Genomic DNA, 25,123 nt, shown 5'->3' on the forward strand with positions numbered 1-25,123 from the left:
CCGTGGACGCCGCTACGTGCCTCCTCATGATCAGAGTCGCAGCTGCAAGGTTCGCCCAAACGTTATTATCAAGAACGACATCGAAGGTTCCGACCCTCTCAAGCACTACTTCGACGGGACAAAGATCTCGATAACGGAGACTGGCTACACAGGCTGAGAGGCCAGAAGTCGGACACAGAGTATTGCAGTCGCTCAAGAAAGTTTGATGAACTGGAGGGAAGTAGGCAGACGGCGTCCATGCAACTTGGGCACCGGGCGAATTCGCGCTTTTCCCAACACATCATCTCTGTCTTCCTTCTTGGATACCTTGGACACTGAGCGAATTCGCGCTTTGTCTTGGGTAGGAAGGCCTCCATGATACCAGCATCCATACCTGTTCTCATCGGTCTTCCACGGATCATGCACCTGAACTATTCTTCGTGATCAGAAGATTGTCTTTTCTCCCAGCATGTTTAGAGACATGCTTCGCCCCTGGGCTGTAACTCAATCTGTTAGATGAACCAGGACAGTGCCTCCGTTGACGTCAGGCAGTCTGCGACCCAACTCTCAGGATCGCTAGTGTTCCCTGCAAGAACCCCCGCCGCACGCATTTGCATGGACGATGTGGTTACATCATCCTATCTGCGGACCCTCAAGGAGTGGCTCTGCTACAAGAGGTCACTAATCTCACCTTTGTGTCTGATCTTTGGCTCATTTCTTAGTTATTCATTACCAGGCACACGGACCATTGGGGAATTGAAAGACTGGTTGTAACTTGTCCAGCGAGTACCTTGATGACCCTGCAAGCGCATACCTTGGCCACTGAGCGAATTCGCTTTGCGCTTGGGTAGGAAGGGTTTGAACCTGCCAGTCGTTCAGCGAGCACCTTGATGACCCTTGCATGTACATACCTTGGACATTGAGCGAATTCGCGCTTTGCCCTTGGGTAGGAAGGGTTTGAACCTGCCAGACGAACTGTGACATTAGGCAACGTGAACACATCAACCTCTGCTCCTCTATGAACCCACACTTCGCAACCTGTACCGACCGAGTTCCATGATGCCTTCTGAAGGCGCGAAAGGACCTATTTGTCTACGCGCTCACGGACTTATTTGTTGAGGCGTTAGAGAAGACTGCTCGATGATCAAATTCCTGCCATGTGTGCAGGCTGCATCTGCAAACTCTACTCCGATAACCCAAGGAATCGCGGGATGGGCGGCCGATAGTGTATCTGCCAACTGGGCTTTCTCGTTGTGCGAGGAACCTTTCTGTCCCATTTTGGCTAGTTATTCGTTACTAGATTGGGGAAATGAAAGACTGGTTGTCTAGCGAGCACCTTGATGACCCTTGCAAGTACATACCTTGGCCACTGAGCGAATTCGCGCTTTGCCCTTGGCTAGGAAGGGTTTGAACATGCCAGTCGTCAGCAAGGACCTTGATGACCCTTGCATATACATACCTTGAACATTGAGCGAATTCAAACTTTGCCCTTGGGTAGGAAGGGTTTGAACCTGCTAGATGAACTCTTGACATCAGGCAATGTGAACAGATCAACCGCTGCTCCTTTATGAACTCATTTCAACCGACTTTCATGATACCTTCCGAAGGTGTAAACAGACCTATTTGTCCAGGCATTGGAGGAGACTGCTCGATGATGAACTCAACTGCTGCTCCTTTGTGAACCCATACTTGCCGCGCTCCGCCAACATGTCATCTCTTTACGCCCTTTTTCAAGTCTTTAACCTTGATTTCTAGATAATAAGAAGATCTAGGGACATGCTTCGCCTTTGGGCTGGAACTCAATTTGTTGGATAAACCAGATCTGTGCCTCCATTGACGTCAAGCATTCTAGAGTGATTGTCAAGATACTTTCATCATATTGCGATTCAACCTTGGCCAGACATGCTTCACCCCTGAGCTGGAAGTCGGTTCAGTCTGTTAGATGAACCAGGTCAGTGCCTCTGTTGACGTCAAGCATTCTGCTGCCCAACCCCCAGCATTGCTAGTCTTCCCTGCAAGAATCCCTTGACTCTGGATTTGTTTCCCCCCGCGCTTTCAACATCGCATCGAGTGGCACTGAGCGAATTCGCGCTTTGCTGTTCGCCTGGGACAGGGTTAAATCGACCAAGTCATGCTGTGTCCTAGTATGCTGCTTCAAATCGCAACTCGTGAATCTTACAGAGCAAATGGTTCCTGCTTGGCAATCACCGACCCAGTTTGCGCTTTGCTTCACCCCAGTTGCTCTCATTCCTGTGAGCTCATTTGCATTGCAGTGCGATATGTTCTGATAGTATGTAGATACGTCATCCTACAGCCCGTCCTTCGGATCTCTTTAATTCTCAAGCAATGGCTATGCAATCCGTGCTACACGCCCTTTTCCTTCCAACACCATTCACAACCCCCGTGCAGTCGACCCAAGTACCCCATGTGATACCTAAAGTGTTGAAGCCCGACACATTGTACTGAGAATGTGCTGTTGAGAATGTGCTGTTGAGAATGTGCTGTTGAGAATGTGCTGTCGTCCCTTTGAAGGTGTCTATTCCCGAGGACATTGCGTTATCGAACCCGAAGACTTCGTCATTGAAAAGGGGAAAGGGGAAAGGCTAAAGGTCCATCCCAGGTTCGCGTTCAGAAACAACAAATAGAAATACATTACGTAATGTCTTGATCAAACTTGCATGCATGGCACAAAAGACAAGTTAACAACTTTCATGCCACCATCACCGTCGTTCGCGGATTATGTTCCCCGCGACTTTCAAGATCCGTTTGCCTTGGAATGCTTTCTTACCAATGACTCGAAAATACCAGAAGGTTTCAACCTTATCGGCCATAGTGAACCCTGTCAAAGCGGGCCAGTGGCTGTACCGCACGTGGTAAGTGCAAACCCGACAGTAATGGTTTTCCAAGGTTGAACATTGAATTTTGACATTACAGAAGCAGCCAAGCTCTTCTACCTCACACAGAATCCAAAAATTTGTCCTCGTCACCGCAGTCATCGCTATCGTCAGCATGTGGAAGATTGCTATCGTTACTTGTCGAGTATCCCGCACTGTGTGCACACTCTACTCTCACATATACTTCCCATTTGACTTGGAGCCCATCTGCGCCTTTGCACACTCATATCACCAAGTTTTAACCCTCCATCCTCCTCGATCCGCTGTGTTCTCTGAAAACGACTTGCTTGGACATCCCACCCGCGATGAATTTCATAATCTCAACGCCTGCGTGACCACTGTGGAGGATGGTTTTCACCGTTTTCAAGATTGGAATGAAATGTCGCGAGCACGAAATTTTGCGAGCAAAGGCGAAGGGGCGGAGATCATTCAAACTCACACTTCGGAAACCCATGGAATTCCACGCGAAACGATTTATTCCTGGTTTCAACGGAAAGTTAGAGGCTTTGATATGAACTCTGTCCTTATCAATCCTCCGAGTGTCGTTATGGAAAAAACATTTGAGCTCGGTGAATGCTGGGAGTTTACAGGCCCCAGTGGCCATATTGGCATTTCCTTTTCTGGGCCCATCGAAATCGCGAACGTAACAATCCATCAATCCCACGGCATTGTGTCCGCCAAAGAGCATGCTCGAGTGCCGCGTGACCTCGTTCTGTGGGGGCAGGTTGACATATCGGCCAACATTACGAACATGTCATTGGAAAACCGGACAATGGATGACTTTCTTAGGACCGGGATTCGTGGTTCACGGTCAGGGACACTCTGGCGGCTTGCAGAAATGCAATACGCGCAAGTTTCGAAGGCACAAACATTCAAGCTCTCACAGGCTGCCGAGAACGTTGATGCATCTTTCGAGGCCATCATTGTCGAGGTATTAAGCAACTGGGGAGCACCTACAACATGCCTGTATCATATTAGCGTTCATGGGGTAGAGCCTGCTGAGGGACTTTAACTGCATAGTCATCTGTTTTGCATTCGCCAATCAAATAATCGAATCTCTATCAATAGATGTTGCATAGGCCGTGACCTTCAACTTTAATATAAGTATCCTGCTGTGAACCAAGAAATGAAGCGACTAATATAAGCAAGAAGGTGTATGAAATAGCAGCTCGGAGGGGAAGAAGATGAGACAGTGGAGAGGTGGGAACTCCAACCCGATATCAAGTGTGCCATCGCGGAACTGATTTCGCGTCCGATGATGCACAATGCCTCCCTCCAGCTCCAGTTACTTAGTTCGCCTGAAGAGGAATCTCAGAATTCGAGCTATCTTGATTACAGTCACTCGTGGCGACTATGGTAGATCAAATCGTCGGGCCTACATGTTCAAACTTCAAACTTTCAAATTCGACTAGGGTCGGGTGAGTGAGTGGTTCTCTCTTCTTTTCAAATCCATTGCTGAGCCCTGCTTCAGAAACTCTCGAGTCTCCATTAGCGACAGCAATCGATGGGTAGTTCTAGTATGCGGGAGGCATTGGAGGAGACGTCCACAGAGTCCTCCATAAAACGATGCATTGCGTGCGTCGCTCTGCGAGGGATCAACCAGGTAGGAGTCGAACTCCTTTTGAAATACCTTTCCTGACTCCAGCAACCCCTCAGCCATCTTTGCCGCACGGGCACCGCGCCTACATGATTTACACCGAGCATCTCCAGAAACTCTTGGATCACGACAACGGTCTACTATCGTCTCAAGGATTGCGACAATCTTCCCTTCGGGCATCACGTCCCTTGGGACCTTGGACCTGGCTCGACCATCTTCCTTATTTAGCCAGCGCTATTCCTCTATTCAATACATGGCGGGGGCACCATCCGCATTATATATTAAGGGTTACAAGGCAAGGTTTTCCTTGATCCGCTTTCGGAAGAGCTAGAGATGCAGAGGCTCAGATGTGAAGTAGGCCGGGAATGGGCTTGTCCCTATTTCTGAAACCAATGAGCTTCAAACCACTCGCAGGGGCGACGCGTTCTGGCGAGAACAATTCATACGAGGCTTTGTTGTACTCCGGCTCCTTCAATTGCGTAACTCGGTGTAGAAGTAATATATAAATTTCAGTGCGGTTTAAATGCAGTTCATCATCAACTTCACTATCCCTTGATTCGCGCTCTAGAATTCACTTCCCACTGCCTCTCTCACTCGAAACCCATGCCCGAACCGTGGCAGCGTACCCAGAAGCCGCAATACCCTTGCTCCAGGCGGCAAATCTCAAAGTGAAGAAACGCCGTAGAAACATGCTGACCAATCATCTTCAGTGCTTTGTGCTGGCGACCACCATGTATCGCGAGTCCGACTATGATATTCCCCTTACAAATGATGTTCCTGCCCTGGCCGATAGTGAGTACTTCATGCCTCACCTGTTTCATGAATACTGAACGATGCAGGCATGACGAAGTATGTGCATCGCGAGGTAACTTTTCAGATCGGTGGACATGTCGAACGAATTGAAGAGAGGCTGGATACCCAAAGTAGTGACATTAATGCTCTACAACAGGATAGTGCCAAGAATGCGCGTATTTTGAAGAATGAAACCGTGAGCTTAATCTTCTTCCGACTTCTCACCTTCTGATCTGCCTCAAGAGTCAATTGGGGTTACAGGTTGTGGCTGTGGAGCACAATTTTAATCAAAAGGTTGACAAATTGGAAGAGGAGTATACTAGTGAGTCGCAGCGCACTTAATTCGCTGTTGCTCAGGTGGTTTACACCTCTACCCCATACAGAGAAGCATGAAAAGCTGAAGGAAGATATGCAGGGCATAGTGGACCAAACAGTTAACTCAGCAATCGATGACCTTCGAAAAACTTTGCAAGCACAAAGCACACAGGCCACACAGCCACCGACGCGATTGCCACAAGCCGCCGTACAAGCCCATGAGAAGCGGACAGACGACAGGGGACCTCAGCACCCAAAGCCGCAGGCCCAAAGGAAATCGCAACTTCCGCCCGACAGCAAAGAGCCTTCTACCCAGTCTAGACTGCAAGTATGCAATAGCTCCTCCAGCAGATTATCGCCTGTACTAAACCCCTATTTAGATTCGCCCAAGAGAAGGATCCTCCAATAAAGATCTATCTACCCAATCTAGACTTCCCAAACCCTCTCTACCCATGCGGATACTATCCTCTGGTAGTGATTCATCTACCCAACGTAGATCACCCTCTCTGCCTGTACGGAAAGCTCCTTTAACATAACATCACCTCTAACCTATTCACCAGATTCGTCCAAAAGGCCTTAATCAAGAAACCACACTCATGCGAGGATCTACCCAACGTAGATCACCCTCTCAGCCTGTACGGAAAGCTCCTTTAGGATATCATCACCTCTAACCGATTCACCAGATTCGCCCAAAAGGTCTTAATCAAGAGACCGCACTCCGTAACCACCCAGAAACGTTAGATGTAGCTATGTTCAAACAGTATCTGGCTCATGAAAACCTTCACCTCAAAATTTGCACAATTTTACCTCCGATACAGGCTGCTTGCCGTGCCTACCTCGCGTGCAAAACCTCCCAATCTAAGGATAGAAAGCATCACCTAGCCGGGTGGCGTCAATACCTGATGAACCAGCCAGCCTCCTTGATCTCTCTTCAAGCCGCTGTCCGCGGCTGGTCAGTAAGATCCACCAGCTATGGAAAGCGACGTCAATTGGGTGACTGGCGCCGCTGTTTAGTAGATAGGCCCAATAGCCTCAACTCCTTTCAGGCTGTCCTTCGGACTGCTCTTACATGCCGATCCAAGGCTAGGAAGCAGCGTCAGCTGGCCGAATGGCGCCAATACCTGATAGCCGGGCCAGCCCTTTTAATTTCCCTTCAAACCACCATCCGCGGCTGGTCAGTAAGATCTGCTACTGGCGGAAAGCGATGTCAATTGGGTGATCGGCGTCGCTGTTTGATGGATAGGCCTGGTAGCCTCATCTTCCTTCAAGCAGTCCTCTGGACCGCTCTTATGTGCCAGTCCTTGGGTAGAAAGCAGCATCAGCTGGCCCAATGGCGTCAACACCCGGTGGCCCAATCGGCCCTAATCCCGCTTCAAACTGCCATTCGTGGCCGATTAGCAAGATTTGCCAATGACGGAAGGCGACATCAACTTGGTGATTTGTGCCGTTACTTAGTCGATAATCCGGCGAGTCTCGTCTCCCTTCAAGCAACTCTCCGGACCGCTCTTATGCGCCAATCCATGGATAGAAAACAGCGGCAGCTGACCCAGTGGCGTCAATATCTAATAGCCCAACCAGGTTTCTTGACATCCTTTCAAACTGCCATCCACGGTTGGTTAGCAAGATCTGCCAGTGAGAGAAAGTTGGGTGACTGGCGTCGTTATTCGGTTAGGCTCGACTTCCTTGTCTCCTTTCAAGCCGTTCTCCGGACTGCTCTCACACGACGCCGATTCCAACGTTTGCGCCTCAAATTCATACCAGTCCACCTTTTTCACTTCTCTGCCATCATTCAAGAAGCTCTCCGTGGAAATCAAGTTGGACAATTCACCAGCCTTCTATTTCTGCTTTTCCCCTATGTAGAACGATATTTGCGAATGAGAGCAGAAGCATATCTTTGGTGCTTTATCATTGCTGTTTGGGGTCTAAAGTCTTATATACAGGTGTCCATCTGTCATATTTGGAGCAGCATATGTGTATGGGGCTTTTACTGTCCTACCGCTCCCATGATGGATATTTTTCGAAAACCATACTTTGGAAGGACGACTCCATCTCGACTTAGTTTGGGAGGCTTTGCTATCATTTTCACCCTCTTTTGGTTTACCCTCTGGTATCAAACGAAAGTTTCTGATGTACCAATGATGATGGGAGATTCACCTCGATTTCGCCGAGTTGTTGGAATCGGTCTGGCTCACAATAGATACTTGTAACAGATCCAGTAACCAGGATATTCTAGTACATACCAATTATAATTACAAACATTTGTGTGCATATATTACGGTGACAAACCACTGTGCACTGGTAGTCTAGGAGGAGGTAGGTCACGGTGTGTTGGAGGATCACCGACGAATGTACCTCAACGAATGCAGGTCGCCGATGGTTGAGGTGACGCGGCCTGTCCCCCCGCGGCGCCATCCAGCTTCAGCCAATTATCAATCCGTCATACTTGCAAGATTATCTCCTGTTTTCGGCGTTTGTACCATTACTACCAAAATGCTGCTTAGCGAAACCACACACAGTAAAGCGGGCGAAGCAAACCTTATGGCCCATCAAGCACTGTCTTATGACTGCGCGCATACCATTTCTCAAAGTTTCCCTCCCCCACACCTGCGTTTCCTCATCTCGGAAAAGTCGAGTTAGATGATGACGAGGCGTCCGATATCCTTTGTCTGGTCTTTCCGCGCTACTTGCGCCAGAAGCAGGGCTGCGCGCTTCTCGTTGGGCCATTTGCCACGTTACACGTACTTAACGCTGGCACCTGAGTTGATCGATGTGTCGCTTTCTTCCTATAGTAAGAGGCTCTCACCTATCGACCCAACGCCCATCAATGTCGCCATCGCTGGAAGGCGAAAGGTCGACGGCGGATTTGAGGAGATGGCGAAGGTCATGATGCGACCTTGCGGTCTTTGGTGAAGAAGTCGGTGCTGGAGAAGAGACGGCTGGAGGAGAGCGGGAGCCATTGACGCTTGAGCCTCGCATTAGGTGGTGCGTTTGATTCCCATACAACGCAAGTAACAAACTTCCTCTACAGAATCACTTTTTTTACTGTATGTTGAAAAAGGTTTTGCTACAGGGATACTCTTTTTGGAACTGGACTACGTACACCGTGCGACATCCAAGAGCTGGAGTGAGGGGGAGCTGCAAGAGTTACAGATGCCTGCAAACGTCACGTGCAAAGTTAGGCCAAATCGACTGGCCTTGAGGTCCTTTGTCTTGTGTCCTACTCCCAATACTTCTGTCAAGCCATGAATTCACCTCATCGACAACAATCCTTTAGATTCCGTAAACCTCTTGACGGTGGCGCGTGGAAGACTCAGGAAGTCGTAACACGGTACAACATTCCCGAACCTGAGGTGGCAGAACCAGCCACTGTCTATAATACAGTGATCTACTCTCCTCTCAGGGCATCTGTAGCCGAAGGCCGTCCAACCCCCTCAATCTCCTCCAGATTTTTTGATGACACAACCCCGAAAATCCTTCAAAAGTATGTATTCGAGAACAATAATAATTGTTCTTCTTTTGCAACCGATTTTCAGATACATATATCTTGCTGCCTCCGTTGTTGCCCTCCTTCTTGCGGCGTACTGTCTCAGTAAGCTATTTTCTGCTGTCCGAGAAGATGTGTTAAGCCTAGCAGCCGAGTATTCCTTCTGTGAGTTCTTGCCGTATCCCTATTCCTGTCCATTCATTTGCGTGCAAGTCATGAAAGAGGATGCATCGAGATGCGAGTGGGAATATTTGTCAAACGCGTGTGCAACGGCATCTATTCCTGCAATGATTGACCGCTGCCGAGCTTGGAAACTGTGTTTAGAGCAAAACGTAAATCTTGCGATAGGGTTGAAATTATTCGCTGAAGTGATGGCCGATTGGTGTAACATTTTTGTCGAGAAGATCACCTGGAAAACCACGGTGAGTTCAACTCATCAACGTCTGACTTTTCCCAGTAAATTGACAGGTCTCAATAGGCATTTTTGCTCGTCATCCTTTCAGCCGCCCCTTTCCTAGTGGCTCAGTAACAATGCAGACAATGGCAGAATGGTTCTCGTTGTTTGTAATTTGAAGTCATTTGTAAGGGTACACTAAATCAAACAAAGACGTCACGTCGTGGTGTATAAAGAGAGCTTTGCAACCCAAACAATGTTTTCCTCACCTTCACACTGTGCCTCTCGCATTAGTCGGTTACATGTACAGCATTCTGAGCCGCGATATCGACAACGACTTTGTCTTGATCTCAACGGAGTGTGATGCTTTCGAAGAAGAGCGCATGCAACTTCGGAAAGAAAACGATGCTCTTCTCAAGGTTTGCAAGTTACCTAATTTCCAGTAGCTGGGCTTATAAGTAGTTTTCTTCGCAGGGCATTCAGAGCTTACATGGGTTGTTAGCGCAAAAGGAGGAGCACATTGAGTTGGCTCGATATATCATCCAGAAATTACGTGGGCAGGCAAAGGGTGCGTGCCGTGCCCTTCATTCACTGTCCTTCCTTAAGCTTCATCCACACATATTGACACCCGACTTGCAGAAACCTCAGAAAACAAGCAACTTTCAACCACGACGCATTCAAACTCAAGCCTTTGTGGAAAGAGGACAAGAGAATCAGTTGCAACAAAGTGGAGATGAAGTGTTGACTTACTTGTTGCACAACTTTTTAATCCCGAGTTTTATGTCAAATAAAGGATGTCGGAAAAAGCAGTCAGACAATGTCAAGGGAGATCGATAGAACTGGTTCTCGGCTGCAGCGCTAAGAAGGATTTCTGCGTTGCTTGCTTCCAAGTACAATCCAAAGTGCAGGCTCTGTGCAACAGGTCTATAATACATGCAAAGATCTGAAGGGGGGGGCAGATAACTCGTGGTTTGAGGAAGGCATAGCAAAGCGCGAATTCGCTCAGTGCATATAGCGTATGAGGTTGTCGCCTGCAAGAATAATGTCCGGCCGATGGTTACAATACTTCCATCCCCGGTCAACGCTCCGCCAAACTCCTGAGCTGCAGGTCACAAGGAGTGAAAGGACAGGAATTGAAGTGGGGCGAAGCGGTGAATGTGGAACGCACATGAACTTGGGTTGAATTCCTGCGGTGTCCGTGGTCTAAACCTTGCACCTCGTAGTCACTCGACAAAATGCAGACTTGAAAGGTGCTAACTCACTGACGCGGCGCGCGGCTTTTGACCTGCAAGTTTGCTATTACTTAGCCGAGTGCGAGCTAGGCGTTTCTTTGTTTGTTTCATGGTCTTGAAGTAAACAACACCGGTTCAATCACACCAAGATCAAACTCCACAGCATGTGTGGTCCTTCCGCCCGTGCGTTTCACCGAAAACTCTCAACAAATATCGGAACGTAGGTATTGGAGAGGGCGACGACGGAACTTGTGGTTTCTGTTTCTTGGTGCGTCGAATTTTCGTTATCTCCGCAATTTTAGTTGAGCACCATGCATGCCAGGGTTTGGCCGGCGTCTCGTCTGGAACTTGAAGGCCTCCCTGCGGCGTCGTTCTTTTCTCGCGGAGGATCACATGTACATCTTAGATCCACTCGGAACTGCGGCGGAGGACCTCTCTAACAACTCAGGAGCTAAGCATCAGAGCTCCAAAAGCAACGGCGATATTGATACATATATCTATCAAGGGATTATACTTTGGTGCCTTCCTGTGGGTATGGACTTTTCATTGACAAGCTAGTGCCTAATGACCTCTTGCCAGCTCACGTTTTTACGGTCTACCGATGGATACTGGGCGCCACTCTTTATACTATCCTCTGAATAGGTCCACGCCCAGTGTCTCACGGACTCTCACCCCACCTATTTGTCCTGCTCGATGATCAAATTCTCGCAGGCTGCATCTGCAAACTCTACTCCAATAACCCAGGGGGTCGCAGGATGGGGCGGCCGATACGGTATTCGCCAACTGGGCCTTCAAGTTGTGCGAGGACGACGGGGTTACATCATCCTATTTGCGGACCCTCAAGGAATGCCAGAGCTGCAAGAGGTCACTAATCTCACCTTTGTGTCCGATGCTTGGCTCATTTTCTTAGTTATTTGTTACTAGGCACGTCCAGCGAGCACTTTGACGACCCTTGCAAGTACATACTTTGGAAACTGAGCGAATGCGCTCTTTGCCCTTGGTAGGATGGGTTTGAACCTGCCAGTCGTCCAGCGAGCAGCTTGATGACCCTTGCAAGTACATACCTTGGACATTGAGCGAATTCGCGCTTTGCCCAAATAGGTCCTATTTGTCGAGGCGTTGGAGAAGACTGCTTGCTCGGTGATGAAATCCTCGCCATTTGGGCAGGCTGCAACTGGAAATTCTACTCCGATGACCCAGGGGATCGCGGGATGGGCGGCCGATAGTGTATTTGCCAACTGGGCCTTCTCGTTGTGCGAGGAACCTTTGTGTCCGATTTTTGGTTCATTTTCTTAGTTATTCGTTACCAGGCACAACGGATCATTGGGGAAGTGAAAAACTGGTTGTCCAGCGAGCACCTTGATGACCCTTGCAAGTACATACCTTGGCCACTGAGCGAATTCGCGCTTTGCCCTTGGCTAGGAAGGGTTTGAACATGACAGTCGTCCAGCGAGGACTTTGATGACCCTTGCAAGCACATACCTTGGACATTGAGCGAATTCAACCGCTGCTCCTTTATGAGCCCATAGTTGACAACCTGTACCGACCGACTTTCATGATACCTTCCGAGGGCGTGAACAGACCTATTTGTCCAGGCGTTGGAGGAGACTGCTCGATGATGAAATTTTCGCCATTTGCATCTGCAAACTCTACTCCAACAACCCGGGGGTCGTGGGATGGGGCGGCTCGTTGACGGGGTTACATCATCCCTTTCCGGACCCTCAAGGAGTGGCAGATCCAGCCACAAAAGGTCACTAACACCTTTGTGGCTCATTTTCTTGGTTAATCGTCACCAGGCATAACGGATCGTTGGGGAAAGGAAAGACTGGTTGTCCAGATGACCCTTTCAACACATACCTTGGCCCTTTCAACACATACCTTGGCCACTGAGCGAATTCGCGCTTTGCCCTTGGCTAGGAAGGGTTTGAACATGACAGTTGTCCAGCGACGACCTTGATGACCCTTACATATACATACCTTGGCTATTGAGCGAATTCGCGCTTTGCCCTTGGGTAGGAAGGCTTTGAACCTACCAGACGAACTGTTGACATCAGGGAACGTGAACACATCAACCGCTGCTCCTTTATGAACCCATAGTTGACAATTTGTACCGACCGACTTTCATGATACCTTCCGAGGGCGTAAACACACCTATTTGTCTAGGCGTTGGAGGAGACTGCTCGATGATGAAATTCTCGCCATTTAGGCAGGCTAAGGCTGCAACTGCAAACTCTTCTCTAATAACCCAGGGGGTCGCGGGATGGCGCGGCTAGTTGACGGGGTTACATCGTCCTATTTGCGGACCCTCAAGGAGTGGCAGATCTAGCTACAAAAGGTCACTAACACTTTGTGTCCAATTTTCGCATTCTCTTAGTTATTCGTTACCAGGCACAATGGATCGTTGGGGAAATGAAAGACTCGTTGTCCAGATGGCCCTTCAAGTACATATCTTGGCCACTGAGCCAATTCGCGCTTTGCCCTTGGTTAGGAAGGGTTTGAACATGCTATCTCTTTTCATTGATAAATAGTAAAAATACCATTGCACTCGAAAGGCGTACATGTGACTGTATCTTACACGTGTTAGGTCATGTGACGTGTCCATGTGACGTGTCCGGGGAGGCGCAAGCTGGACGCGCAGATTCGACAAAGGGCCTTGGTCATAAATTACAACAAAGGGTCTAACAAAAGCTATTGTCTAATGTGCCACCCCATGCCGTTTAAAGGTGGCCCACTGGCAACTCGGCGGCCGCCACCTAATACCTATGTCGCGACCTTCACAGCAAACAAGTTGCAATGTTTCCCTCTCTTCCCTCCAGAAGGCTGACAGCAGCCCCCAACCCCTTACATGCTGCGAAGCTGTTCGTTTTCTCACTCTTTGCCCTTCGCTTTCCTCTTCTGATGTTTCTGTTTTTCAGATCGTGCGGTTGCGAGATCGAGCGAACTATCCAGACCTCCTTGACCTTTCCTCAGAGGTCTTGTTCGAGATCACTCGTTACACAACGAACAGTGACCTCTTCTCGTTTGCTCAACTGCATCCTCGCCTGGAGGCTATCTGCCTCGGGGCTTTCATCAAGCGCACCAAAGTAATCGAGTATGGCGAATCAGTCACCGTTTCACCCAGCGACACTTTACTGCAGCTATCAGCCGGGATAGACCACCTTCTGTGGATGGTTTTGGCAAGCAATAAACGATGTCGTCTCTGCCTAGAATCATTGCACTTGATACGATATAAGCCAGAGGTCGAACAAATTGTCAAGGGCATATCTTCGTTTCTTTCCGTTGAGATTCGGTTTCCCGGGGAAGACAAGCAGACCAAGGAGGAAATGAAACGACTTCACCACGCGGTCTTGCAGGTGCTCACGCTCTTGGGATCTTGCGACGAAGTACGAATCGTACCGTCAGATGTATCTTTCCCACAGGAGCTAGAAGAAGAGGCTTCTACCATTCCTTCACCGTCGTTTGTTTCTCCGCCCTCACATTCGGAAGGTTTCTCCGACTATATTTTATCCCCAGAACTGGAGGGAAGGTTTTCTACCTTTCCTTTCACATCCCTTCCTTCTCCGCCCTCAGACCATGGAATTTTCCGCGAAGATTTATCCGAATACATGCCCCATCTCCAACAGGTGATGAATGGAGTCCAGAAACTGCACATCATCTCGGGATTATTTGGAGAGCGCAACATAACTGGGCTGCTGCGAGAGATCTGGCCCTTCCTATTACGAGGCCAGGCTATGCAATCATTGCTTCTGGTTTTTGGTACCCCAGATTTTTTTCGCGACATCGAGCCGCTTATTGACTTTCCCGGGCTGGAATCCTTTGAGCTTTTCATGAGCATTCCAATGATGTTGATCTCGCCTGAATTTTTTGCCAGGCACCCCGCCCTCCGCCGTCTGTCTCTGAATTCTTTTGAGGATGACCCCCCAATAGAAAATAACCCGCTTCAGGTCCTCCCTCCATTGAAGTATCTACATCTTTCTGCAAACTATCGTTCGTGGAAATTGATGGATCCTGCATCTTTAAATGAGCTGCATTTTGATCTTAATGGCGATTTTGTCGATTTTTGCTCATCCGTTGACTCGCTCTCACGGCCTTTACAAACACTGGTCGCCCAGAATTTCGCAGGACAGGTCACCATACAGATTCCACCGCTCACACATATCTCAATTGAGCACTTTACATCATCCGGATGCAAGTGCTTCATATCGGGACCAATTTTGAAAATCCATACTCTTGTCGTTGAAAGCCTCGCTGATCTTTCCACCCATACTATTATCGTAAGCCAATAATATACCTCCCGCAACGATTGAACTCATTCTCATCGATAGGCCTTTCTTACATCATGGCTCAAAATGTTCCCGGACCTTCAGAGGCTGACTGTTAAGTCTGAGCTCTGCGACCTCGAAGAAATCGATCTGAACAGGTTCCTCACCTCCTTAAGGACATCCTCACACAAGCTACGCCAGTTTTCGTGCGCATTGGGGGACTGGAAGCGGGAGAACTACGGGAGGTGGTATAAAGAATTACGGAAGGTGGTATAAATGACTTGAAGTAGAGTGGGTGATGTCATCGACTCGGTAAAATGATTATATGTATCCCTGAAGGTTGGTCGGCCGCGAACACGAATGGAAGCTGAATAGAGAACTTCTTCTAATTCTAGAAAATGCTGTATAAATTTTGAAATCTATGCAACGTCACTCAGAGGGTTTGGAACTGGAGAGACCGATGATTATAACCTGAACTGCCGGTGCCAGACGACACGACGCGGGATCCAACACCGCTAAGCATGTATCCGCGCCGTTGTCATGGGTGAATTGCATGGTATCGGAGCTATAGCCTATTTCCAACCGGTGCGACTCTTTGTTGGCGTTATGCACCGACTTTGGTACCTTGAGCCGCCGGACAAGTGGAAAGGCGTCAATGAACATGGATTTAGCTGAAAGAGTAAACATATAAAAGCCACATCGTAGTCACTCGGCAATTGCTCGGCAAATCCAAAGTCAAAGGGGCCAGAGAGTTGGCGGCTAATAATAGATGTGAGGAGAGATTATGTAATACGAATAGCGCCGTCTCCACAAAACTTTGGCCTCGACAACTTGATCCACGGCTCGTCGCAGCATCGAGCGAATTCGCGCTTTGCTACACTCATCGTTGGATTCTCATAATCGAGGTCGTAGCCATCGCGCGAGTTCTCACTGGCATTTGAGTCCTGTTAATGACCGAATCTGGATTTATGGACGACTGGAAGTAAGTCGCACTCACAGTATCACAGTTTCGTTCTCTCACAGACCTTTCCCCTCAGCGTTACCACATCGACAACTTGATCTACGGCTCGTCGCAGCACTGAGCGAATTCGCGCTTTGCTACACTTCATGGCGTCATCTTTGTATTCTCGTGACCGACATGGAACATTTCGTATGCACCGCGGGAATCCATGGATATTTCGATTCATGGATGACTGGATACACGGATACCTGGATCCATGGATTCTAGATGAGCTTCTCCCGGGACAAGGTGATCTCTATTTGCGGATCCTCGAGGAATGCCAGAGCTGCAAGAGGTCACTAATTTCACCTTTGTGTACGACGCTTGGCTCATTTTCTTAGTTATTTGTTACTAGGCACGTCCTGCGAGCATCTTGATGACCCTTGCAGGTACATACCTTGGCCATTGAGCGAATTCGCGCTTTGCCCTTGGGTAGGAAGGGTTTGAACCTGCCAGATGAACTGTTGACATCAGGCAACGTGAACAAATCAACCGCTGCTCCTTTATGAGCCCATAGTTGACAACCTGTACCGACCGACTTTCATGATACCTTCCGAGGGCGCGAACATACCTATTTGTCCAGGCGTTGGAGGAGACTGCTCGATGATGAAATTTTCGCCAGGCTGCAACTGCAAACTCTACTCCAACAACCCAGGGGGTCGCGGGATGGGGCGGCCGATACAGTTAGCCAACTGGGCCTTCTCGTTGTGCGAGGACGAAGGGGTTACATCATCCTATTTGCGGACCCTCAAGGAATGCCAGAGCTGCAAGAGGTCACTAATCTCACCTTTGTGTACGACGCTTGGCTCATTTTCTTAGTTATTTGTTACTAGGCACGTCCAGCGAGCACCTTGACGACCCTTGCAAGTACATACTTTGGACACTGAGCGAATGCGCTCTTTGCCCTTGGTAGGATGGGTTTGAACCTGCCAGCTTGATGACCCTTGCAAGTACATACCTTGGACATTGAGCGAATTCGCGCTTTGCCCGGGTGGGAAGGGTCTGAACCTGCCAGACGAACTGTTGACATCAGGCGACATGAACACATTGACCGCTGCTCCTTTATGAACCCATACTTGGTAACCTGTACCAACCGACTTTCATGATGCGTTCCGAAGGCGCTAAAGGACCTATTTGTCTAGGCGCTAACGGACCTATTTGTCGAGGCGTTGGAGAAGACCACTTGCTCGATGATGCACTTCTCGCCATTTGGGCAGGCTACAAATGGAAACTCTACTCCGATGACCCAGGGGGTCGCGGGATGGGCGGCCCATAGTGTATTTGCCAACTGGGCCTTCTCGTTGTGCGAGGAACCTTTGTGTCCGATTTCTGGCTCATCTTCTGTGTTATTCGTTGTCAGGCACAACGGATCATTGGGGAAGTGAAAAACTGGTTGTCCAGCGAGCACCTCGATGACCCTTGCAGGTACATACCTTGGCCATTGAGCGAATTCGCGCTTTGCCCAACACGTCATCTCTGTGCTGCCATCTTCGTTCTTGGATACCTTGGCCACGGAGCAAATTCTCACTTCGCAAAGATGCTGATGCAGCGGCTGATCCCCGATCGAAGCATCTCCTGCGATGACTCGCGCGCAGCAGTCGTGCGACACCCTCGACCACACTCAGATAACAGGAGGATTTGGTCCACGGCTTCACTTCGCGCCAAAATTGCAATTTCCCCAACCACTCTTTCTAGGGCAAAATCTCTCTGCACTCTAATCCCTTATTATTTCACTCTCAAGCCCAACTCATGCTCGAATTCCTCGTAATATGCAGTTTACGATTGGTCGTTAAGGTAGGTTTTATCTTTTCTTTACCCAAACTTACCAGTCTTTTCCGAATGTCAGTAGCCGTCACCCCATGCGCCGTTGATCAACGCGCTTCCATCCTCGTCGTCACCACTCTAGACGGTTTCATTGGGTTGACGGTTGCAGAATGGTTGGCTTTGAACATTTGCCATCACGTGACACGACACAATAAACGATAGTTGGCTTCGACGCGATGAACGGGACTGCGTGTGGATTTGCGTGCAGCACTTGGACCAGGATAACAATTCTCTTCATGGTATAAATTTATTTGAGGGATGTCCGTCAAGCTATGGTGCAACGTTTGTGGGAGATGGCCTCGTCTACAAGCAATGAAAAGTCGCAAAGAGCGTGCAGTCGCTGTGCATGCAGCAATCGTCTTTTGTCTGATCTCTGGGAATGGGGGGTGGTAGCTGCTGTGGGCGATGTTGCATTCGAATCGATAGGAACTGCAGCTGTTGCTCGAGGACCTTTCTCAGCATCCCACATCTGCGGTGTCGCACTAGTTGAAAAAATAGCCTTCCACCATCGGTCTCACGACGCAGCCACAGATCAATCCGCCCCCAAAGTCGTCCCTGTGACCGTCGACCTTCACATCATCATCCCCGACCTCATGCCTTTACGAATTCACTTTCGTTTCCCAACAAATCGTCAAATTGCCGCTCTGTCGCTATCGCTGATGGAGAGAGTGCTGGCGTCATTTACGATGTACAGCGAACTGAAGGAAGCTACTACGGACTCAGTATATGACAAGGTGTTCGCGCGCTTACAGACGGAGTGGACCTATATCGGAGGTTTGGTGAGCACTCTTCTCTTCGTTCCCTCCCTGATTCCGTTCTTACCCGATCTCTTCATACAGCTAGTCGCACTAGCAGCGTATGTACATTCAACTTCGTTCCCGGAGAGTTGCTGATGTCCCCTACATCAGTGTCGATAAAGCCGTCTTCTCCATCTCCCCAGGGTCACTATTCGATGTCAACTCCTACGCTCGGAGTGCTATTGCTACGAGCAGCATTGCATCTGGTCTCGGCATCGCATGTGACGCGTGGTTTCTTCTAAGATGCAACTGGGCAGACCTACAGACATTCATTGTACGTTCCTATTCCTACTCAGCTGTCTCTTCTAACCCTTCCTGATCCAGGCTCGTGCTCGGGATGTATACGGCTCTTACTTCTTCTTCTCCCTCTCAGCGCGTGTCCCAGGTCTCTGCATGTTCATCTCCGCCCTCTCCCTCATGCTCTTCCTCGAGCTTGTGGCTTTCGACGCCTGGCCAGAAAGTGTGATCACTATTTGTTCCATGGTAGGGGTGGTTATGTCCCTGCAGTTTTTGGTTTATGGCATGCATTGGTGTGTGGGGCGAGTGGTTGAGGGTGGGCGGACGGGTATCAGAGCAGTTAGGAGGGTTACGGGTTGCTCATAGCATTGGGGCTCGTCCTTCACGCGGGGCGGCTGAATTGACTTTGGACGTTTGTGGTTAAAAGTTGACCTAAATAAACCAGAACGAAAACAGAACGAAAATTATGAGCACATTTAGATTATCCATTCACTCGTACAAAAACCCTGGGCTAACAATACTAATCAAACAGCAGCCAGTTTTGAGACTAGAGTTTGACATTGTTCCAATGTCAACAAAAACCTTGCTTGTATTTCATGCAAAATAAATAATAATAATCACTGTAGTGCCCCTGCGGGCGCTTTGAAGCCTGCTATGGTGATTAAAAATGAGAGTAAGTTTGTGATCTTTTATTGGCTGCTTGTCGCCGAACCACTTACGCGGTTCGCTCCTCGCAGCCAATGAAAGTGGATGGGTCTGAAGCTTGTATTTACAAAAAAAGTGTGACCCACTACTTACGTAGCAGGCATCTATCATCTTTTGGTCAGTATTGTTACTAGTAAGTAGTATTGTATAAGTTGAAGAATTTGAGCAGATTTGTTGAAGACAGTAGACTGAGTAAGTATCACAGAAATCTCTCAGTAACTGGATGGCAAATTTGCACCGTTAGGTTTGGCGGCAGTCTAGAGCGGTCTCTAACGTTTCGGCTGAAATAAAAGTGATATATGACCTTGGGGCAGTACGACGGATTGGCTTGGTTGTGTTTGGCAGCCAGTCTAGAGCGGTCTCTAACGCTTCGGCTGAAATAAAAGTGATGTATGACCTTGGGGGACAGTACGACGGCTTACATAATTATGACTGTGGAAATAGACCTTGATAAGCAAGGTAATTCCGCCTTGAACTTTAAATATAAAAGGCAGGTGCTAAGAATAAATGCCGCCCTTTGCGCTTATGTTTTATGGCGGTTGTTCTGCACATTTAATCCCTGCACGCAACTTTCCGAGCGCACGCAACTTTCGCCCAGCGCACAACTTTTGGATGCTAAATTTGACCGCACAGTGCAACTTCCGACTATGTAAAGGCATCAACTCTTACATGTAATTCCTTTTAAACCACCCTCTAGCTACCCCAGCCCTACCTTCTACCACTTCATATAATTTTTATCTAAAATGACCAGGTCACAGTATGCCAATTTCGCACTTTTCACTGATTTCTGATCCCTGGCGAGGTTGAGGCAACAAAAACGGACCACAAGGGATGAGGGACGACCAGATCAACACACAACCACCATGACCACACCCACGGACCACGACACGCCCACGGACCACGACACACCCCACGATGTCAACGGACGGCCACATCAACAGACGCCAACGCCAATGACGACATGCACCATCACGTCAACGGACCACCACCACGTCAATGGACGACGACCACGCCAACGAACAACGGCCACGCCAATGGATGCCCATGTCAACGGACGCCCATGTTAATGGACACCCACGTCAATGCATGACGACGTGGGAATCCAAGGTGCCACGTTGCTGTCAGCGACGTGGCAACCAAACGATGAACGACGATGACAATGTCGTCGTTCATCATTCACACAAAGGTGAGTGCCCCGAGGCTCCTTCATCCCCTCCCATCTCACTAATAACCACCACCACATGACACAACGACGACGAGTGCATCCCACTTCACCACTTACACATGGCGATGAGTGTTGTCCCTCCCCCCTTCCCTGTCCCTCCCTTCCTTTCCCTCCCCCCCTTCCTTTTCCCTTCCCCCCTTCCCTGTCCTTCCCCATTTCCATGTACCCCCATGTACCCCCTTCCCCCTTCCCTGTCCCTCCCCATTTCCTTGTCCCTATCCCCTTCTCCATTTCATTGTCCCCGCCCCCTTTCCTTTCCCTCCCCCTTCCCTGTCCATCCCCATTTCCTTATACCCCCTTCCCTGTCCCTCCCCATTTCCTTGTCCCTACCCCTTGTCCATCCCCTCTTCCTTGTCCCCTTTGATATGCACTGTATGTAGTAAAATAGTTTTTATGTAATTAATAAAATACATTAAAACCTGATCTATTGAGATATATGACTTGACTAGGTGTGAATTTTATAAGAAATTCAGAGTTTTGAGGAGTTGAATCAATGCAGATTAAGTCACCTGACCTCTAGCTCAGTGCTGGTCCATTCTGATTGTAGAAACTCTGATCAGCACTGATTAGAGCATGTGGGGTTGGGTAAAGTACTGCTATTTATGGTGGATTGTGGTCTTATTCAACTGGAATCCACAGGAATCCACTGGACTCCGGTGGATTCCACTGGATTCCGGTCTGAGTCCTGTCCCATTCCACCGGATTCTGCTGGAATGACCAGAGTCTGACAGGAATAGGTAGGGCACAGTAAAGTACTGTACCGTCAGTCCGACGGAGTCCAGCCGGAGTCCGCTCAGAAAAGCAGTGGCAGCGTAAAGACCTCCCCTTGGGCATCCCTGAACTCCCAACTGGGTTGTTTGGACCTCAGTCCCCCCCTCCATGCAGCTCCTGTGTGACCCCCTCATCTGTTCGAGTGAGGTGACCCTGATCGAGGAAACCATGCATCCTGAAGGTAGAAACCGCTATTGCAGCTCCTGCCTTTCCTTCAAAAACGGGATCCTCAAATGTGAACTCAATGATAGTGGATAGTGAGGCCCTGATTGTGGCATTGAAAGGTGTTTCCGCAATTGAGGAAACCTTTTTAGATGTACCAAATAGACTATATCTCAAGAATAAAGACAAAATTTTAAGAGCCACATCTGTAGTGAGACTCATCAAAATTCAGATAATGCACCGTTAACATTTTAATGAGGTTCTTTGCTGGAATTTGGTCTTCAGAACTATTGCCTGCAAAAATAATGTTACCATTTTTCTGGGAGGGCTCATTGAAAAAGCAGTTCTCAAGCTTCTAAATGCTATTTTGAAGGGGTTAATATAATTAAATCCAACTAGGAGCAGGCTCATGCGATGCTTCAACACATTGTCACAAAAATATTGATAATGGCTCTGAGAGCCACACATTCCATATTTGGCTAAACCAGCTAAAGGGACAATGTAGATACACTGAGAACTAATATAAAAATATGAGGAACAATGGCAATATATGCCAAGAATTTAGGTATTCAGACTGGTAACATTACCTGCGCACCAGGTAACATTACCAGTGGGTTACCAGCAGGTAACATTTGTCTATGATATATCCTGTATACATGTATGCACATATTCCTGTATCCTTGTATCTACATATACACATATGCTTGTATTCATGTATCCATGCATACACATATCCTTGTATTCATGTATCCACATATACATGTATCCATGTATCCATGCATACACATATCCTTGTATTCATGTATCCATGCATATACATATCCTTGTATTCACATATACACATATTCTTGTATTCATGTATACATATCTCCTCATTGAGGGCTGATTTGAAGTCATCCTGTCAACTCAGCAGATGAGCCATGCAGCAATTGGTATTTCGGATGGGGCACACTGGAGAGCATTTAGCACATAATTTTGCAACATTGAATCCATGTTCTTGAAGTACTCAGTGCATTCCCTTTGACTGATCATCTTCAAGTGTCATTTTTATTGGATCCATGTATATGTAGGGATTGGCATGGGTAACCTGGGTTTTCTTTAGTGCAACCTGTACCCCTACCCACGTAAACCTGTACCCACACCCAAGAGTATGGGTTTCGACAGGTATGAGTATAGGTTTGGAAAAACCCAGGGGTACATAGACCCGTTCACAGATACCCTCATTGTAGCAGGTATATGGGATCCTACCCTTCCTCTGTATCATTTACCTTCCATTACTTAGCATTTGTATCACATGACTCCCTTCCATACTTGTCAGTAGTAGCCATGTGACAATTTACCTTCTTACATCTCTACCACCACTGCATCTATTGCTTTCCAGCAGGTGTTCTATCATAGCTCAACCCAATAGGCAAGTGTTATTGTGTATTAACAGGTCACTGACACTCTTCTCCAAGAGAACAAGTGTCAGCACCAGTTGATCAGGGCAGATCTTATCAGATCTGCAGTGTTACCCCTTCCTGCATCTGTATCCAACCTCTCATGGATTTCCCAAGAGGTAGCAGGGGTTGTAGCTTTGGATTTCCAGAGTGATCTCACCCCTCGCTAGGATACGCCCACTTTCAGTCTCTTTTCCTCATTCTTCCTCCCTTTAGACCGAGCTTTGACTGAGATCGTAGCTGGGTCTCCACACCATTGTCATTTCAGCTCCATATGACTTTCATCGACAGCTCCTGCATTTAATGCACAGATTGTCCATTACACTCATAAAGCAGACCAATGAACCTCACAGGTGCAGTGCGAGTGTCAATTGACACTGCCATGCAGGCCTGCGAGGTTATGAAGGTCATGTCAATGATTGTTAGTGTTTGGAAGTCTGGTCTCATGACTGGAAAAAGACCGTAACCAGACCAGACCAAGACTGCAAAAAACCGGACCTGCGGTTACGGTCTTTTATTTTTGAGAACTAAAGACCGCAAAAAAACCGGTCTAAATGGACCGGTCTTAACCGGTTTGGACCGGTTTTTTGTAGCCCCTTAAATACCCTTCAAAACGCACCCAAGCACGTATTAATTGGTTCAGAATTGACAAAGATATAAATAAAAGTGTAAAATTTCGTTAAAAATAGTAGATGTACATGACCTTTTTTATAGAAACACCAATTCTCAACGGAATTTAACGTTCTTGGGCTCTTTTTAAAGCTACGAAACACGTTAACAAATTTACCGATTCATAATTTTAAAATATTGGCCAGAAAACCGGTCTTAAACCGGTTAAAACCGAAGAAGACTAGATTATCTTCTAGATGTTTGATGGATGGGGTTTGAAAATATATTCAGCCAGCTTTCTAAACAGTACAAATCTACACAAGCATAATCAATTTTTTTGTGGAAGCAGATCTTGTTCAAATTCAGGATTCTCCACTTGAGCTCATTATTGTATATGTGATATCCCTGTATACATGTGTATTCATGTATCCACATATATGTGTATTCTTGTATTCATGTATTCATGTATCCATGTATCCATGTATCCATGTATCCACATATTCTTGTATTTATGTATACATATTCATGTATCCACATATATGTGATGTATACACATATCCATGTCATGTATACATGTATTCATCAAGAATATGCATATATGTTGGATACATGAATACATAGCTATGTGTATACAAGGATACCCACATACATGGATACCTGCATACAAGAATATGCATATACATGGATACATGGATACATGGATACATGGATATATGGATACAAGGATACACATATTCATGGATGCAAGAATATACATATACATGGATATACATATTCATGGATACAAGAATACACATATATGTGGATACATAAATACAAGAATAGATAAGATACATGAATACATGTATCCTATTCATGAATGCAAGAATACACATATATATAAATACAAGAATACACAAACAGACATATGTTTGTATTCACGTATCCACATATACACATATTCTTGTATTTATGTAGACATGTAGACATGTATCCTTGTATTCATGTATCCATATATATGCATATTCTGTATCCATGTAGTTGTGTTCTGCTCATACCATGACATTTGCATGAGCTTAGAGTCTGTGCCCTCTACTTCTGATACTTAGAAGTTAGTACTGACTTTGTATTGACTTGAATGAGTGGTGTTTGGCAAGCAAGGTGCAACCAAACAACTTGAACTGAACTCATGTGCAAGTTATACTAACTCACTGGCATTGGAACATTGTAAAATAGTGTAGAATATCCCTTGTATATAAATACTGCCTCTTTGAATGCAAGAGAGGCATCTCTTAACTTTACCCCACTTTATCTCTCATATTTGAGAACTGCTGTAAGCACAAGCAGTACTCTTGTAGGACCAGGTAAGGCTTCACGCTACCCAGTCTGAAGCTGTCCTAAGATTGTTATGCTTCACACTAACATC

General features: G+C 47.5%; 8 protein-coding genes across 8 annotated transcripts; 6 read left to right on the plus strand and 2 right to left on the minus strand.

The window, feature by feature from the left end:
* Window positions 1-192: 192 nt before the first annotated feature.
* On the minus strand, window positions 193-1,447 carry LACBIDRAFT_328903 (uncharacterized protein; the record flags this gene model as incomplete). Its single annotated transcript, XM_001883080.1, has 6 exons — window positions 193-373; window positions 794-843; window positions 891-954; window positions 1,084-1,261; window positions 1,341-1,413; window positions 1,439-1,447. 6 exons carry the CDS (start codon window positions 1,445-1,447, stop codon window positions 193-195), a joined length of 555 nt encoding a protein of 184 aa, XP_001883115.1.
* Window positions 1,448-2,690: 1,243 nt separating this feature from the next.
* On the plus strand, window positions 2,691-3,885 carry LACBIDRAFT_300275 (uncharacterized protein; the record flags this gene model as incomplete). The annotated part of the gene is made up of 2 exons (XM_001882954.1): window positions 2,691-2,852; window positions 2,914-3,885. 2 exons carry the CDS (start codon window positions 2,691-2,693, stop codon window positions 3,883-3,885), a joined length of 1,134 nt encoding a protein of 377 aa, XP_001882989.1.
* A 492-nt stretch (window positions 3,886-4,377) lies between these two features.
* LACBIDRAFT_300276 (uncharacterized protein) lies at window positions 4,378-4,781 on the plus strand (the record flags this gene model as incomplete). The annotated part of the gene is made up of 2 exons (XM_001882955.1): window positions 4,378-4,476; window positions 4,530-4,781. The coding sequence occupies 2 exons, from the start codon at window positions 4,378-4,380 to the stop codon at window positions 4,779-4,781; spliced, it is 351 nt and encodes a 116-aa protein (XP_001882990.1).
* Window positions 4,782-5,201: 420 nt separating this feature from the next.
* Window positions 5,202-9,590, plus strand: LACBIDRAFT_328905 (uncharacterized protein; the record flags this gene model as incomplete). Its single annotated transcript, XM_001882956.1, has 16 exons — window positions 5,202-5,262; window positions 5,310-5,458; window positions 5,524-5,584; window positions 5,646-5,905; window positions 5,958-6,089; window positions 6,138-6,212; window positions 6,261-6,533; window positions 6,624-6,751; window positions 6,821-7,697; window positions 7,880-7,890; window positions 8,277-8,483; window positions 8,636-8,701; window positions 8,852-9,058; window positions 9,111-9,226; window positions 9,410-9,483; window positions 9,540-9,590. 16 exons carry the CDS (start codon window positions 5,202-5,204, stop codon window positions 9,588-9,590), a joined length of 2,748 nt encoding a protein of 915 aa, XP_001882991.1.
* A 1,774-nt stretch (window positions 9,591-11,364) lies between these two features.
* On the minus strand, window positions 11,365-12,619 carry LACBIDRAFT_328906 (uncharacterized protein; the record flags this gene model as incomplete). Its single annotated transcript, XM_001883081.1, has 7 exons — window positions 11,365-11,373; window positions 11,654-11,704; window positions 11,752-11,951; window positions 12,071-12,105; window positions 12,170-12,200; window positions 12,235-12,295; window positions 12,566-12,619. The coding sequence occupies 7 exons, from the start codon at window positions 12,617-12,619 to the stop codon at window positions 11,365-11,367; spliced, it is 441 nt and encodes a 146-aa protein (XP_001883116.1).
* Window positions 12,620-13,449: 830 nt separating this feature from the next.
* Window positions 13,450-15,225, plus strand: LACBIDRAFT_328907 (uncharacterized protein; the record flags this gene model as incomplete). The annotated part of the gene is made up of 2 exons (XM_001882957.1): window positions 13,450-14,961; window positions 15,013-15,225. 2 exons carry the CDS (start codon window positions 13,450-13,452, stop codon window positions 15,223-15,225), a joined length of 1,725 nt encoding a protein of 574 aa, XP_001882992.1.
* An 831-nt stretch (window positions 15,226-16,056) lies between these two features.
* Window positions 16,057-16,326, plus strand: LACBIDRAFT_300281 (uncharacterized protein; the record flags this gene model as incomplete). The annotated part of the gene is made up of 2 exons (XM_001882958.1): window positions 16,057-16,244; window positions 16,305-16,326. The coding sequence occupies 2 exons, from the start codon at window positions 16,057-16,059 to the stop codon at window positions 16,324-16,326; spliced, it is 210 nt and encodes a 69-aa protein (XP_001882993.1).
* A 1,740-nt stretch (window positions 16,327-18,066) lies between these two features.
* On the plus strand, window positions 18,067-19,704 carry LACBIDRAFT_328909 (uncharacterized protein; the record flags this gene model as incomplete). The annotated part of the gene is made up of 7 exons (XM_001882959.1): window positions 18,067-18,552; window positions 18,613-18,629; window positions 18,682-18,844; window positions 18,895-19,100; window positions 19,434-19,480; window positions 19,613-19,645; window positions 19,682-19,704. 7 exons carry the CDS (start codon window positions 18,067-18,069, stop codon window positions 19,702-19,704), a joined length of 975 nt encoding a protein of 324 aa, XP_001882994.1.
* Between the last annotated feature and the right edge of the window lie 5,419 nt (window positions 19,705-25,123).

The sequence above is a fragment of the Laccaria bicolor genome, genomic scaffold, assembly GCF_000143565.1.
Source record: "Laccaria bicolor S238N-H82 LACBIscaffold_19 genomic scaffold, whole genome shotgun sequence".
NCBI classification, from domain to species: Eukaryota; Fungi; Basidiomycota; class Agaricomycetes; order Agaricales; family Hydnangiaceae; genus Laccaria; species Laccaria bicolor.